Source organism: Poecilia reticulata, chromosome 14, assembly GCF_904066995.2.
Source record: "Poecilia reticulata chromosome 14, P_reticulata-male-v2, whole genome shotgun sequence".
NCBI classification, from domain to species: Eukaryota; Metazoa; Chordata; class Actinopteri; order Cyprinodontiformes; family Poeciliidae; genus Poecilia; species Poecilia reticulata.
The window spans coordinates 14,246,228-14,262,161 of NC_088843.1; the positions used below are offsets into that span (position 1 = coordinate 14,246,228).

Sequence of the window (15,934 nt, forward strand, 5' to 3'; positions counted from 1 at the left end):
CTCACACCAGCATCTCTTATGTAAATCGCAGTGAGGGAGTTCAGCTGTACTGACAACTTTGTCCTATAAGCTTTGCCAGATGGAGGAGGTCATGAAGAAACATGGTAGAGGTGTTTGGAGGCCCGTTTCCCCGTGACACTGTAAGGCCTGAAGGAGGCAGCAGCGTCTGTAAATCTCTTTAAATTAGCAGAGCCGTTACCAAAGGAGGGCATAAAACATTTTTACCACTTTTTGGGAGCCCCTCTCCTTTAGACACGTCCGAACCTGAGGCGACATTCGCAGCGCGCCGCCGTCTCGAGTGTGTAATGAGGTTACGGTTGTGCTAATTAATAGACAGCTGTGTGGATCTTCATTGCATCTTTAATTTGTTCTTGCTGCTGTTTTCCGTAGATATAAACATGCATTAATTGCACTGCTTGGTCGTAAATTGGGGGAAAAGATCAAACTACTCCAAGCATAATTCAAACACGGTGACCGTTTAACACGCATCGGAAAATCCATTTAACATTTTTATATATTTATATTCTGTCTCATTATAATCTACAAGCCCCAATGTGATTAACACCTTCATGTGTTTTATTAGAACTTTATGTAATAGTCTAACACAAGATATTGCATAACTGAGAAGTGGAATGAAAAGCATAAATGGTTCAAATGAGAAAAGTGTGGAATTTGTTTGTCTTTGTCCCTTTTTCTCAGTTACTTCTAAAGAATAGCAAGTGCATCTCACTTCATTTAGAAGTCACTTAACTAGGCCTGTTGAGGTTTAAAGGGTTAGTTTATAGAAATGATACCTTGTGGCTCCCGTCCTGAAAGATGGATGACCCAGGTAGTTTTAAAGAAAGGAATAGCAAATCCCATTTGCAGAGTCAATTCAAGGGAAGGAGCAGAGTTGTGGCAAGATTGTTTCGCTTTATGGTCTCTAATGTATATTCGTGTTTGAACTTTTGAAATGGGCAGATATAGACATTTTTAGAGGGGTTCTTAGGTATTTGCAGGTAGCTGTGGTCCTTGGGACCATTGTATGAGAAAATGTAAAAATAAAAAAAAGTGTATAGTAGTTTTAAGAAACCCTTTGCATCAGCGGTGAGAGATTTTAACGTACCATGCAGGTTGGAATCAAATTTGCAGCTGTGTTTTGTTTTTGAGCATACAACGCTAAAAAAATTATAAAAAAAAGTCTTCCAAAAAAACAAAAAACAAAAAAAAACATGTAATATCAGAATAAAATATTAAGCAAACACTTAGAAAAAGATAACTTCTCAAAAAACTTTTTTTTTGCCAGTTTGAGCAATTCTCTTATAGCAAATGAGTAATTATGCTTAAAAATCAATATATTTTATGATCATTTGTCATTTTCCCTTCTAGGAAATATAATGCCTATTCAGCTGAAAATGCATGTAATTTTCTGGACGAATGAAAAGAAAGCCAGCCTATTTTATTTTTGAATGGCAAGAAAAAACATAAATGCAAAAGATGTTATATAACTTAGAAAAAAATGATGTGTAGACACAGTGGCAGAGCCATATATATCTGAATAATGAACACCTTTATATTTAATTGATGCAGACTTGTGAAGTTTGTGCCTGAGCTCCACCTCAGTAATCAATGGGGTGGCCCCAATAAAACCGCTCATGCAACTACAAACATTAGCTGGTAGTCAGTGCAGTCATTTCCTTTAAAGGAATAGCGACAAAAAGGTTAAGCCTTAAATTTTAATCTAGCACCAGTAGTCCTTCTTTTCTGCTCTTCAACAAAAATATGATAAAACATAACAACACCACTGGGAGAAAAAGAAAAAAAAAACTGGCCTGCATAAATTTTTTTCACCAAGAGTTTTTCTTTTCTCTTCTAAGCCATCCCCGACACCCACACACTCGCATCCCCGCATCCTCAAAAACACACACGAAGAAACACTGCAGGGATGTAACATTCCCAGTCTGCAGCATTTGGAGTATGTAAGCAGTCTTTTGCCTTTTCCCTGGCTCCACGTTGAGCCTCGGCTTTTACTTGTGTCCAAGCAGCAACCCTAAAATGTCTGTTTAAATGTTGGCTTTTGTATTATCAAATGAGTGCTAAAGATTTATTGTATGGTACAGACTAAGTTATACAATGCTACAATGTTTTTTTTTTTTACGTAAATGTGCATGTGCTTGGTAGCGTGTCTCAGTCCTGCGATGAACTGTCATCTCAGCCTGTGTGCGCTCATGAAGCTTCACCTTCCTTAAACTAAACGGTTCTGAGTGAATACAGCACCTGAGGGGAAGATTATGCTACTGTCCAAACAGAACAAGGATACTCTGCCATCCATGTAGCAACTGTCTGGTTTTAATGATGGTTGACATATAAAAACAAAAAAAAAAACAATAAAACTGTTCCAATTTTAGCATAGCATCTTAGGTTTATATAACCTCCAATAACAATTAGAGTTCATTACTGAAATTTAATTGAAGTCGCCGCCCACCTATTGAGTCTCATCGAGTGTGGAGTCCAGCAGAGACCAGAGAGGCTGTTACGGTTCTGAATTGTGTTTTGAGTGATTGCATTGATCGTTTTACCAGAACCGCCCAGGTTTAATTACCGCCCCACCCGCAGAATCCACAAATCGTCACTTTCTACCAAAGTGACGATTTGTTGACTTTTTCTTTTTAAACGCATCTGCTTCAAGGAGTTCAAGAACAAAACATGTTACTTCTGTCAGTATATAAAGTGTTGCAAAGGCATTTCTAAGGCTTTTGGACTCCAGTAAGCCACCGTGAGAACTGTTATCTCACGGATTTAATGATGGAACTATTATCCATTATTAAATGAAAATTAAAAAAAAAAACATGGAACAGTGGAGGAACTTCTAGGGATTGGACAGCATATGCCAAACATACTGCAAAATGTTTGGTATGACTTAAGAGGTCAAGCAAAAAGCCAGAACATCAGTGAAATTACAGCAGGTGTCACTTGTGCCAGTAAAGGTCAGGGTTCAAGAATCAGCAATGAGAAAGAGACAAAGCAAAAGTGGCAACATGGGAGAGTTCCAAGATGAAAACCACTGCTGACTATACTGAACGCCAAGGCCCGTCTCACATTTGCCAAAACTATTTTAATGATCCTGAAATCTTTTGTTATAAATGTTTTAGACTGACAAAAGAGGAATAAAAAGGCCTGAACGACTTGTCTATAAAATCCTGAACCTTATTTTCAGTGAGAAACTGTGAAGAAGATTCAGTCTTTGGTACATGATCTTAAACTCACATGTAGTTGGTTTATTCATCCCAATAAACCTTAAACACACCACCAAGTCCACCAAAGTCTGGATTTGAATCTGACTGGTAAACTCTTCGATTACCTAACCAAAACTTTTCCAGTGGTGTAAAAAAGAAAAAAAAAGTAATTTTCATAATGAAAATGTGATTTATGTGAGTTGTTGCTGCGAAGGGTGGCAAAGCTAGATATTAGATTAACAGGGTAATTACTTTCTCATTCAGGTTCATATTGGTTTGAATGGTTGTTTGCTCATCTGAAATCATTTCAAATATACATTGTGTACTTCCTCTTGTTTTTTTGTTTTTTGTTGGATAAAAAAGTTAGCTTGAAGATTTGAAACATTTCAATCTAACAAGCAAAAAAATAGAACAAAAAGACAGCAGGAAAGGTTTTCATAAACAATTTTACCAGCTGAAATGTGTGACTTCTGAACATTTCTTTTTTTTACATAAATGGTCTTCTGTGTACTTTTCTTAACCCAGGATTATAAAAGGAAGCAAGAATTTTTATTATAAGGTTGATTATTTTACTTGTTCAAAACAACCTCATAGGGTTAACTGTGTGCTTTATGTCAACTTTGGCCAGCGTTGAATGAAAGTCAGCCTCAATATCTGAGTATGAGTATGCAGCTTTTCAGAAGGAAACCAAAACAAACTAAAAAAAAACATTCAGGTATTATGACCATCAAAAAAAAAAAAAAATCTGACAGGTAAAATGAATTAATAAAAGCAAAAGTGACGGAAGATTTCCAACCTCTCATGTCAGCTGGCGCTATCTGGGAGAGTTCATTGCTTTGCAATAAGGCGAGTGCGTGAAGATGCAGCTTGGAAAGAAAACATTAAAAAGGAGAGAGGAGGGGAGGGTGCAAGCCTGACAGATGAGTGGAGTGAAAGCACAGCACAGAGGGAGTGGCGCAGAACGGCTGGAGCGAGCTCGTTGGTGAAGAGTGGGGTGGAGGGATGGAGGGAGAAGGGTGGGGAGAGGGGGGCATCAGAAAAATCAAGAGAGTCCGCTCAAACCGGAGACAGAAGTGAAAGCTTCTGAGGAGACGTGAGAGTGGGGTAAAAGCCCTGAGAGAGAGGGAGAGAGAGCAAACCTGTGGAGGAAGCCAGAGACAGGACGACAAGCTGGTAAAACATAGGGGACTGATAACTCTGAGGAGGCTTTTTGTGCCAAGCAGGTTTTCACAGTGACAACATGGGAGCAGTGGTGGGCACTTTGACCATGCAAACCAAACAGAGGAGACCATCAAGAGGTACGTCAAGACTTATCTGAGAGAGACGCTGTGAGGTGCCTGGAAGTCGTTTTAGGCACGTTGGCTTAATGTGTGTTTGCTTGCAATTGTTGCGAGACCGGACACAGTTGTGTGTCGGCAGAGCCGCTCACATGTGTTTGTGTAAAAATGTTGAACAGTTGGATTGAATTTTCATGTGTTTTGCACAGGAAAGCATGTGTGACATGACTTGTTTGTTTAAAGAAACAGGTCTAGTCAGAGAGTAACACTGGCTGCAGAAGTGCAACGGTTAAAGTGATTCAAGTCTTTGACTGATGTAGAGTTGTGGTAATGACGGTGCTGATGAGACTACAGGATGCCGAGATGTCCTTGACAAGCACAACACACACACACACACGCCCCCTCCCCGACTCTGTGATTCTGCGTGTGTTCCTGCCACTCAAACGTGTCAGCGAGTGTGCGCGAGCGAACGAGAAACGCGCCGCGGAGCAAATGAGAGTTCGAGCGTGCAAATTAACAGGCAGCTCACATATCATACCTCTTCCTGGCCTTATGCTTGAGAAGCCAGTTGTCATGGAGACTGGGTTGTAAAAAGGCACAAAGGAGAGTGCAAACACAGAAGCCCCACCAACAATGACGCTCGCAGAGCTGATTTAGGTTAAAATGAGGGGGTGGGGGGATTAGAAGGGCATTGAGAGCAAAAGCAAATGTGAGACCTCACTAGAAGAGGGTTTTGTTTTATGATATCGCTTTTTTCCTGTTTTGAGATTTCAAAAAAACATTTTAGCACACCAGGTCAGGTTGTTTCTCTGATTAAAGTACTCAGTTTTTTTTTTTAAAGTGTGTCATGTCCGCTCTTACCGAGTTGTGGGAGATAAGATTAGACAGATAAGACTTCAATCCCCGCAGCAGAAGTAGCCAATGCCAGCGTAGGAAACGTGGCACAGACGGATGTTTGTCTCACTTGACACGAATAAAGCCGGTCTACATTTAGTCCAACTGGTGGATACATCTGTGGCATTAAATTTGCCAGAAATCATAACACAACTTGTAAAAAAAACAGACATTTTCACCATTGATAATCTGGGCAGATATTTAGCAACAGAACATTTGACACACTTTTAAAGGAAATTATTTAAGTAATTTAAAGGACGTACATCACCATTTTTGCAACTTTTTCTTTTTTTTAATTCTGCTGCTCTTGTTATTATTATTTTTGCATGTCCAAAATTTGAGAAATAGGCAGAAAACTGTAAATGGGGGGAAAGGGACCTCAGCTGAGAACACATGCAAACGTTGATGTCACGAAATGATGTAATTACGGAGTGTTGAATAAGGGCATCAACGTCTTTGACACCCAAGACAAAAAGTAATAGTTTGCTGTTTTTATATGAACTCATAAAACAGGAAACATATGTGATGCTTTATTAGTCAGGAGAAAGGTGCCATGGAGACCTAACAAGCCGGGATCCTACCCAGAAATAAAAAAGCTCTCTGTGACAACCTTAGTTTACTATTAATTTAGAACAGAAACTCTAAATTCTTCAGGCATTGTGGATAGACGTTACAATTTCACAAGTTTCCAAAGTTGCTGCTGTTGCCAGTGGGCATTCGTGATCCCATTTTAGCAACTTTGCCGTTAGTACAGCCTACATTATATGCTACCACAACACTAGTCAAACATTTGTCCATGTAACTGAACTATTGTACTTGTGTGGGATTAATTATAGCACTGTAATTTAGATCTCAAAACATTATTCCCACTCTGTCTACAATTTATTTTCTTTCTCATCACAATATGTCATTTGGCCCTGAAAGGTTTCCTCAAGCTAATGCTGTTCAGGTTGTGTTTGGAAGGGACCTTGAAATGCTGATGTACAAGCCAAACGGCTTGGACAGTTATTGTCAGTACACTTTACAGAAGGAATGTTTAGAGAGTGTTTAACTGATTTTAGATCTGCAGTCGTCGAGAGACTTTTTCTAGGACAAACAGAAAAAAAAAAAAAAGGAAACTAGCCATGTGGTCTGGCTGCTAACTCGAGCTATCTGTGCTAACTGTAGAGCCAGCAGTGTTTTCCTTTTCCTTCGGCTTTGACAAGTTCCTCAGTTTAAAAATTCTTTCCAGTGGAGTGCTTGTTTTTATAGAGTGAGGAGAAAGTGAATATTGGTACATATGCGTGCACAAAGATCTTTAAAATAAGAATGTTACACATTGCAATATATAAAATAAAAATCTTTGTTTTTCTTACAGCTTCTATCTCTGTGATCCTCTTAAGATTTGCAAACATTAATATGACAATATTTTGGATTAGGAAAGCCTGTCACAGAGTGTAATGTCACACCATAAAAATGGATTAAATGGTTTTCAAACATCAGCCACAACTTTAGCCATGGAGACAGAGGCAACCAGGATGAAGAGCAAACGGTACCATGAGGTTCTAGACAACTTAAACATGATCAGCAACCTAAAACATAAGGTTCAATATTGCTTGCATTGAACTAAATGGATGCATGAACCCTTTAAATTATGCCGAGGTGACTGAGAGATTGTATATAACAGGAACTAGAGCAGCACTAAATGAAACTAAAAAAAAAAAGTCCAGATAAAGCCAGGAAGTCATGTTACACACAGTAAAAAAAAAATCCGTAAAAAAACAGGAAAATGTACTGGTAATTCTCTGCCAGTACATTTTACGGCATTTCCAGCAGAATTTTTTTCCGTAATTTAACAGCCTTTATATGTAACATTTTTTACATAGAAAACAACCAGGTCATGTAGCAGTTCCATTGACACCCAAATAAAAATGGGTAGGGCAGTAAAGTGGAGGGGCCAATGGTTCCCTGGCCGTCCTGTTACGCTGCGCAAATCCCTGCCAGTTCAGACTTGAGAGAATAATGCATTTAGTTCCCACAGATTCTATTTTTTTTTTATAGCGCATGCTCCCTGCTTGCTATTATTAGCCCTAGCAACAGTTGCCATGCTGCTGACAATGATGTCATCAGCATGACTTCAAATTATGTCTGTGTCATGAGGGCCTTCTAAGGTTGACTTTGTAATGTCATAGAGGCCATGACATCACCAACTGATCAGTTAATTCTCTGATCAGTTACACAAATCAGTTAAGTCAGTCAGCACAAGATTCATTTGGACGTTTTAGCTCAGCTCAATAAAGATGAACGACGAAAGCCCACAGAGAGAAATGGATGTAAAGCCTAAGGTCTCTTTTTGGACAAAAGTGAAAAAAACATTGTCCAACAAAGTTCACCCTGGTCAAAGAAGCCCAGATTACAAGAAGAGAAACTTTCTCAGTGAACTTCTGTGGGAAGTGATTGAAAAGGCTGCAGATGGACCAACTCTGCATCTTGTCAGACAAATCTTTGAGGAACAACACAGCAAAATTTTGATCTTGCTTTTGAGAAAAACTGGAGAATTAAACGTGAACGTACTCTCCGAGGTGTCAGAAGAGCTCGGAGAAAGGATTTTCCAGAGTCTTGCGAGAGATGCATTCCACTTTGCCAGTGGACTGCATTTAATCGCACTCCTTGAACACCCAGAAGGACACCAAGTAATTGTGGAGAAATTCAAAAAGCACCTGGAGAATCCTGTTCCTAAAGACAAAATGTTAGCGTCTACAAAAAGAAAGCTCAGAAAGACATTTTTTCCTACTGAAGACTTGTACGCAGATGAAAACTGCCTGAGTGAGGATTATACTCAGGCAGCCATGGACCCTGAACAGTTTTTGAGGGACGCAAACAGGATGGGTTTCAGACGAGGAACTGAAGACGAAAGGAGAGTTATGGTGGAAAATATTCTTTGGAGAATGATTTATAAGTCTAGTTACAGATCTAGCTATGGGCATTACAAAAGGAAGCACACCGAACCTGTCCAGAGAAAGCTTGCTCCAAAAATCTGGAAAGAAGTAAAGGACATAGATTTCGTCTTTTTTGAGAAAATGGAAAAAAAAATCTGCAGAGACATCTTGCAACTTCTCTGGGGCAATGAAGATGCAGTTAGAGAACTGCTCTTCAAGTTGATCAAAAGCGACAACCCAATCGTTATTTATAAGGTTGTCCAATGCTTCAGAAGAACCCTGGCACGACCGCGGAAAATCATTCTCCGAGACACCGTTCTGCAAAAGGCATGGGGGCACATCAAAAAGGCTGCGTGTTGTGGAGACGCTTCAGAGGAAGAAGAGAGGCAAGAACCCACCAAGAGTGGACCAAACGCTGTGTTTAGTCCACGCTTAGTTGGGCCTCAAAGTTTGGTTTGCTCAGAGGTCGGTACTGACTCGGAGGAGTCAGGGCCGGTCTCCGAGTCAGGAACCGCCTCCAAGACAGTACCCGGCTCCGAGATAGGACCCGGCTCTGAGTCTAGACCCGTCTCCGAGACAGGACCCGCCTCCGAGTCTGGATCCGCCTCCGAGACAGGACCCGCCTCCGAGACAGGACCCGCCTCCGAGACAGGACCCGCCTCCGAGACAGGACCCGCCTCCGAGACAGGACCCGCCTCCGAGAAAGGACCCGCCTCCGAGAAAGGACCCGCCTCCGAGACAGGACCCGCCTCCGAGACAGGACCCGCCTCCGAGAAAGGACCCGCCTCCGAGACAGGACCCGCCTCAGAGAAAGGACCCGCCTCCGAGACTGGACCCGCCTCCGAGTGTGGACCCGCCTCAGAGAAAGGACCCGCCTCCGAGACTGGACCCGCCTCCGGGTGTGGACCCGCCTCCGAGACCGGACCCGCCTCAGAGATGGGACCCTCCTCCGAGTGTGGACCCTCCTCCGAGACGGGACCCGCCTCCGAGTGTGGACCCGCCTCCGAGACAGGACCCGCCTCCGAGTCAGGATCCGCCTCCGAGACAGGACCCGCCTCCGAGACAGGACCCGCCTCCGAGTGTGGACCCGCCTCTGAGATGGGATCCGCCTCCGAGACAGGACCCGCCTCCGAGCCAGGATCCGCCTGAGTCTGGACCCAACTCAGATTCTGGACCTGCCTCAGAGTCTGGACCCGCCTCCGAGACGGGACACGCCTCCCAGACGGGACCCGCCTCCGAGACGGGACCCGCCTCCGTGTGAGGACTCGCCTCCGAGTCAGGACCCGCCTCCGAGACAGGACCCGCCTCACAGTCTGGACACGCCTCCGAGACAGGACCCGCCTCCGAGACAGGACCCGCCTCTGAGACAGGGCCTGCCTCTGAGTCCTCATGCCTAACGGTGTTTTGAGCATTTTCTCACACCAACGGAGTGACACATTGTCAGAAGTGTCAAAACTGGATGCGTTTCTTCAGCAGAACTTTACAACTTGCGGGTGTGGATGATTATGGCCTTAAGAGTGCTAACAAGTTTTCAATCTGAGAATACTGGAAACCTTTAGTCATCCGCTGTTACAGTCAGAGCAAGGTGGGAAGAGTGTTCCGAAGAGTCAGAATGGGGGGCTGAGGGAACGGTGGCGGACTGGGGGGCTAGAGTACCTTCGAAGGGTTTCGAAAAAGAAGGAGAGAAGGTGGGGGGCTGACATATCGTTAGAGGGGTGAGGGGTGGGGGAAGCGAAGAAGGAGGGGGCGAAGGAAAGACATTGAGTGGGGGCTAGTGTACCATTGAGTGCTGGTGGGGCCGGACGAACGGCGTATTGCATGAAGGGGGAGGAGGTCTGGCTGTAGAAGGAGGAGGGCGAAGGAGAGACGTTAATCTGTGGACTGGGGGGCTAGAGTATAATTAGAAGGGGTTCGAAGAAGAAGGAGAGAAGGTGGGGGGCTGACGTATCGTTAGAGGGGTGGGGGTTGGGGGAAGCGAAGAAGGAGGGAGCGAAGGAGAGACATTGAGGGGGGGCTACTGTACCATTAGAAGTGTGAGGGGTCGAAGAGGGTGGGGCCGGTCTAGCGTACCGTTAAGTGCTGGGGGGGCTGGACAGACGACGTATTGCAAGAAGGGGGAGGAGGTCTGGCTGTAGAAAGAGGGGTGAAGGACAAACATTAATCTGCGGACTGGGGGTGCTAGAGTATAATTAGAAGGGGTTCGAAGAAGGAGAGAAGGTGGGGGGCTGACGTATCGTTAGAGGGGTGGGGTTTGGGGAAGCGAAGAAGGAGGGAGCAAAGGAGAGACATTGAGGGGGGGCTAGTGTAGCATTAGAAGTGTGAGGTGTCGAAGAGGGTGAGGCCGGTCCAGCGTACCGTTGAGTGCTGGGGGGGCTGGACGGACGGCATATTGCAAGAAGGGGGAAGGAGGTCTGGCTGTAGAAGGAGGGGGGCGAAGGAGAGACGTTAATCTGCGGACTGGGGGGCTAGAGTATAATTAGAAGGGGTTCGAAGAAGAAGGAGAGAAGGTGGGGGGCTGACGTATCGTTAGAGGGGTGGGGGGTGGGGGAAGCGAAGAAGGAGGGAGCGAAGGAGAGACATTAATCCCACCGATCCCCTTATAAATACTATTTTATTTATACAACTATTGTAAATGAATATTTTAGTAATCGAGTAATCTCCCAATAATTCTTACAATTAATCAAGTAATCGTATAAAAAATTTTACAAAATAAAGTATTGGTAAATCTGGCATAACAGCAGTGTTACTTCCCTAACAGTTACTTTTTTGTAGTTTAGAAAACTAACCTGTAATAATAACAGCTCACTTTCTAAGTTAACCTGACAACAAGTTATACAAACATCTAAAATTAATTTCAATTTACCGTATTAAAAAGAGGCAGTCTAACAAATACGCTTATTAAAAATGTCTATGATCCAGCTTTTAGTTTAAGTATTCATCTTCAGTCAGTTTAATAGATGAACTCTCATGTAGCCCCATACCTGTCAAGCTTTGAGTTTGAGAATATGGGAAATGTTGCCTGAAGTGGTGGTGGGCCATAATTTAACAGTTTGTATATGTTAAATTACGGGGGAAAAACTGTTAAATTAAAGAACAATTCTGCTGGAAATTCCATTAAAAAAACAGAAAATGTATTGGCAGAAAATTACCAGGACATTCCCTGATTTTGTACAAAAAAATTTGAAATAAAATACTGTTAAATTACGGGAAACTTCTGATGGAAATTCTGCAAAAAAACTGGAAAATATCCTGGCAGAGAATTACCAGGACATTTTCTGTATTTTTTATTTTATTTAATTTTTTCAGAATTTCCATCAAAATATTTTCCATAATTTAACAGTTTTTTGTGTCAAATTTATCAATATTTTGTTAACCCAAAACTGAAATTCTCTGTCTTTTTACTCTTTTGTGATATATTCACAACCTTTTTTTAAAAAACTTTGGACATTTCCAAATACTTTTGTCTTCTAAACCATTGAAGTCTGTATTCTATACCATATATTAATTATAGTGTAAAATATATTAAAGTTGATATATTTAATATATTCTTAACATAATTTTGAAACAAAACTAAATTCTAAGTCCACAGTAAATGTAGTTGTAGAACACAAAACACTTACATTGAAAGTAGCTAATTATGCAAAGTGATGTAAAAATGAAACCATTCTACAATCAATTTGCAGACTTTATTTTGCTATGTAAGACCATAAATTGACGTCATCTAGTCTTTATAACTAACCTTTGCTATTATATATTAAGAGTTAAACATATTCTTGAGCTTGCTAATGTTTATCTTCTGCACATCACAACTAATTTATTGCATTTTACTATTCAAATTTCAACGTATAAATTAAATGTAAAGCAATCTTGACTAGTCTTTGTAGTCAAACAGTTTTGTTAATTACTATAAGATGGAACATACAAAAAATTACTTTGGAACATGAAAATCATAGTTGTAAACAGGACCAACATACTTCAAAATAAATTAAATACAGGCATAAATATTTACTTAAAAATCAAATGCTACATAAACGCAGCCTAATGCCAACGACAGTGGAAGACACTGGATTCATGAGTGTGTGCTCTCATTACCTCTAGTCGCCGTGAACATAAAACAAAACAGTCCATTTTATGTTTATGTTCTGAAAAAAAAGGTTAATACAACTCTTAGGTCCAGTTACCAAGAGCTTGAAATGTTGTCTGACCAGTTCTTGTGCTTCGCAAAAGTTCTTGGTGCACCAGGTTTGATGAGATGACCAATCACGTTTAAACTTCAAAAGGCTCAAATTTTCCATGGATTCCCAGTCGTTCAGTTCATTAAGGGACTTGAACCATCTGGTTGGAATGCAAAGCTGCTTCTTCACCTTCGTCTGCGTCATGTCAGTCGACCTCATTCAGGGTTTGAGCCCAGAAAATCTATAAACAAAGAGAATGGATACTCAAATTTAACACAGAAACACTTCATGTTATAAACATACTTTTTACAAAACGCTTCTAAATTACATTACAGCAGCATATCACCTTTCTCATCAGCGTCTCACCAATTGCTAATACCTCTTTCACAAATAACAACATTGAGTAATTTTGATTAAAAAAATCTACACTAGGAGTGTGTCAATTGCAGATTTCTGACCAATCTTTAAAAATCTGACTTGTCAATTCTGATTTTGGCCGATACTGATCGTCTTGTCTGAATATTGCTAAATGCAGAAAACGTCAGTGGGTTGGCAACAGTGGGGTGACTATTGATAACTGCAAACATGGAGACCTGACCTGGTGGGCTGGTCTATCAGTCAAATGTCTGTAACAGGAGAGGAAAGCGGTTGTTTTTTAGATCTTTGCTGAGGTAGAAAAATCAGTGGATGAAATCACTTTCACATGTATTGGCGGATCACCAATCGTCAAAATTAAGGATTTGGGGAAGATTTATTGGTGCACCCCTAACATACACAATACACAAATATTTCCTTTTGAAAATAAAAACATACACTGATTTTTGCATATTTGTTAAAATAAAGTCACCATGTCATGATTTTATGCCACGAGACGTATAATTTGTGAAAATAAAAACTCCTCCATTTCCCCTGAGCTACTATTTCCATCTGAAGAAATCCATCACTCCCAACCAAAACCAACCAATCAGAGACAGGAGGAGAGTCCTAGCGCTGTCAATCAACCTCTTCATGCTGTCAATCAACTTAACATTACAGGAAAACCGTTTATCCACTGTCATCGGTGTCCATGCTAACTAGCCTTAACATTCATCCTTAACATTCATGACAGGTTCCGATAGCTGCAGTGCAGCCAAATGCAAGAGATCAGGGAGAAGTTGGATGAGCAGCACCACAGTGACAGTTTCAACATATAGGTAAAAAAAATGTATCATAAGTTACATAGTGCTGCATTAGATATTATTAGAAAGACACTTAACAAAACATTATGCCTATGTTATTGTAGAAAACACCTACTTCTTAATTTAAACTAAAGGTTTAACAGGTTGAGTAAAACAAAAACAAATGTACACACCTATTTTAAAGATGCCTAGTTGCTTTCCAGGAAAAGTTCAGGAGTGTCTGGATGCAGCTGTTGAGGAGAGGAAACAAAATAACCATATAAGGAGAAAGAAATATAAACACCAAAACATGCAAGTCTTCCAATAATTAAATCAATTAGTTTTTTTTTGTTTTTTTTTTTTTATAATAAAATGAAATAATTTATTCCGACAACAAATTTGAAACAGTACTATTTATATAGTTTTAAGCTAAGCTACAATAACCAATAACGCGTTTGCAAGTAGGCATTTCAGCAAAAACTCCCAATTTGAATTTTTTTTTTGCAAACGTCACTTTTATTTACTCTCAGTGATGTTTGTTCCTATTTCAGAAATATGAAAATTAACTATCTGTATGTACAATCCACTAACTTACAATTTATATGAGGCAAGAAGCTTCTGACCCACTTTAACAGTTTATCAACATAACCTAATCTCAACATGCCTGATTAGAGCACCGAACATGCAACAAATTTAACGCTGACTGGAACACGAGCCGTCGCCACCCCAGTCTTACCGTGGTCCCCTGGTCTAACGGTTTCCCTCCGCCCCCACATTACGTTCGTTCGTCTCTCCCGCTCCCCCCAAGTTTACCTTCGTTCGTCGTTTGACCCCACCATACTCCCCACCAGCGACATTTCCCATATTCTAAAACCCCAAACTTGACATTGAAAGTATATTTACCGAAGTTAAATGGCCACCTGCTTTTATGTTAACAACCGGGACATCAAATCATGTTATCAAATAAGACAACTGCAGCTTGATATTTTTAAAAAGCAGGATTGAGACATAAGTAGCATGACGCCATGAACGGTTAGCTTTCACGCGCCCAGTTCAGTTTGACTTGAAAAAATGGCCGGTACTTTGAATTCGGTAAAATACATGAATAGTAATACATAGTGATGGGTCCAGCAACACCGACGCGCCGGGGCATGCATCAAGCCCACAGACCGTGTCGGTGCGCGTATTGGTTTCAGCAAGTCACGTGACCAATACAGGAACTGTTTCGAAATGACACTGGATGCCAAACTGTGTTTATAAGGAAGCGAATCTGTCAAAAGCATTTGCCAAACAAATTCTTGATTTTTTACATTGTCATCTATGGAGCAGCTTCAAAGGAAATGTTTCCGCAGTGTGGGACCATTTTGATCTTATATTGGAAAATAAATTTGTTTTCATTTTTGTCGTTTCATCCGGTTCTTGTCAGTTTCTACTTAATCTATCTGAACCCAAATTCAGCTGAAACTGACTTTTAGTCTACTTTTATATTATGTTCTGCAGGTTAAGTGCCGCATATGTTTAACTAAACTGTCTTATTTAAATAAATCCACCTTTTCAATGCTGAGGCATTATGAGGCCAAACATGAGAATGAAGTCCCAGATTCACCCAGATAAACTCAAATATGCAGCCATTCTACAAATTACTCAGTTGCTTTTTATAAATTATTTCATATACAGTGAACCCTCGCTGTAACGCGGTTCACTTTTCACGGTATCGCTGCTTCGCAGATTTTTTTGTGCATTTTTTTCCCACAGTGTTCTTCGTCCTAATTGACAACAGTCTCCGCGCTACCTGAGTGCCAACAACGTTACGGTGTTTAATGCAGATTGGCCACTCAGGAGATGGAAACTGAAACTTTCAATGTCTGTCGGGAAAAAAGAAAACTGTGGCCAGAGGCAGCGCAAAACTCGAGCGGAGGCTCGTTTGATGAGATCCGTCGCTCTGCCGTAGATACAGCTGTGAATCTGGCGGTGCAGGTTGGAGGAAACGCTTTAATGACATGACATGCGGATCACATTAATGCCCGATTGATGCACACGCACATCCGCTGATCTGAAAACAGGTTTTGTTCTTTGGTTTCAATGTAGAGTATTTATATATGCTGTGTAATAACTGTAAAAAATAAAGGTAACTACTTCACGGATTTCGCCTATCACGGGATATTTTCGGAACGCAACCGAAAAACAAGAGTTCGCTGTAAATGTAGTGTTTATTTAATTTTTTTTCTACAGCAGAAGTTTTGTCAAAAAAAGCTTAACAGGCTTAATTTCAAAAGGTTGTAAAAACTTTTTTTTAAT

At 41.0% G+C, this 15,934-nt stretch overlaps 1 protein-coding gene across 2 annotated transcripts in view; it reads left to right on the forward strand.

The window, feature by feature from the left end:
• kcnip1b (Kv channel interacting protein 1 b) overlaps positions 1-15,934 on the forward strand; it is a 33,344-nt gene that overhangs the window by 7,572 nt on the left and 9,838 nt on the right. The window contains exon 1 of one of the 2 annotated variants that reach the window (XM_081615282.1): positions 4,219-4,513. The exons of the other annotated variant lie outside the window; for it this stretch is intronic. Within the exon in view, the coding sequence (XP_081471408.1) occupies positions 4,456-4,513 (58 nt within the window). The 5' untranslated portion in view covers positions 4,219-4,455. Of the gene's footprint in view, positions 1-4,218; positions 4,514-15,934 lie in introns of those variants that run through there. 2 annotated transcript variants of the gene reach the window in all.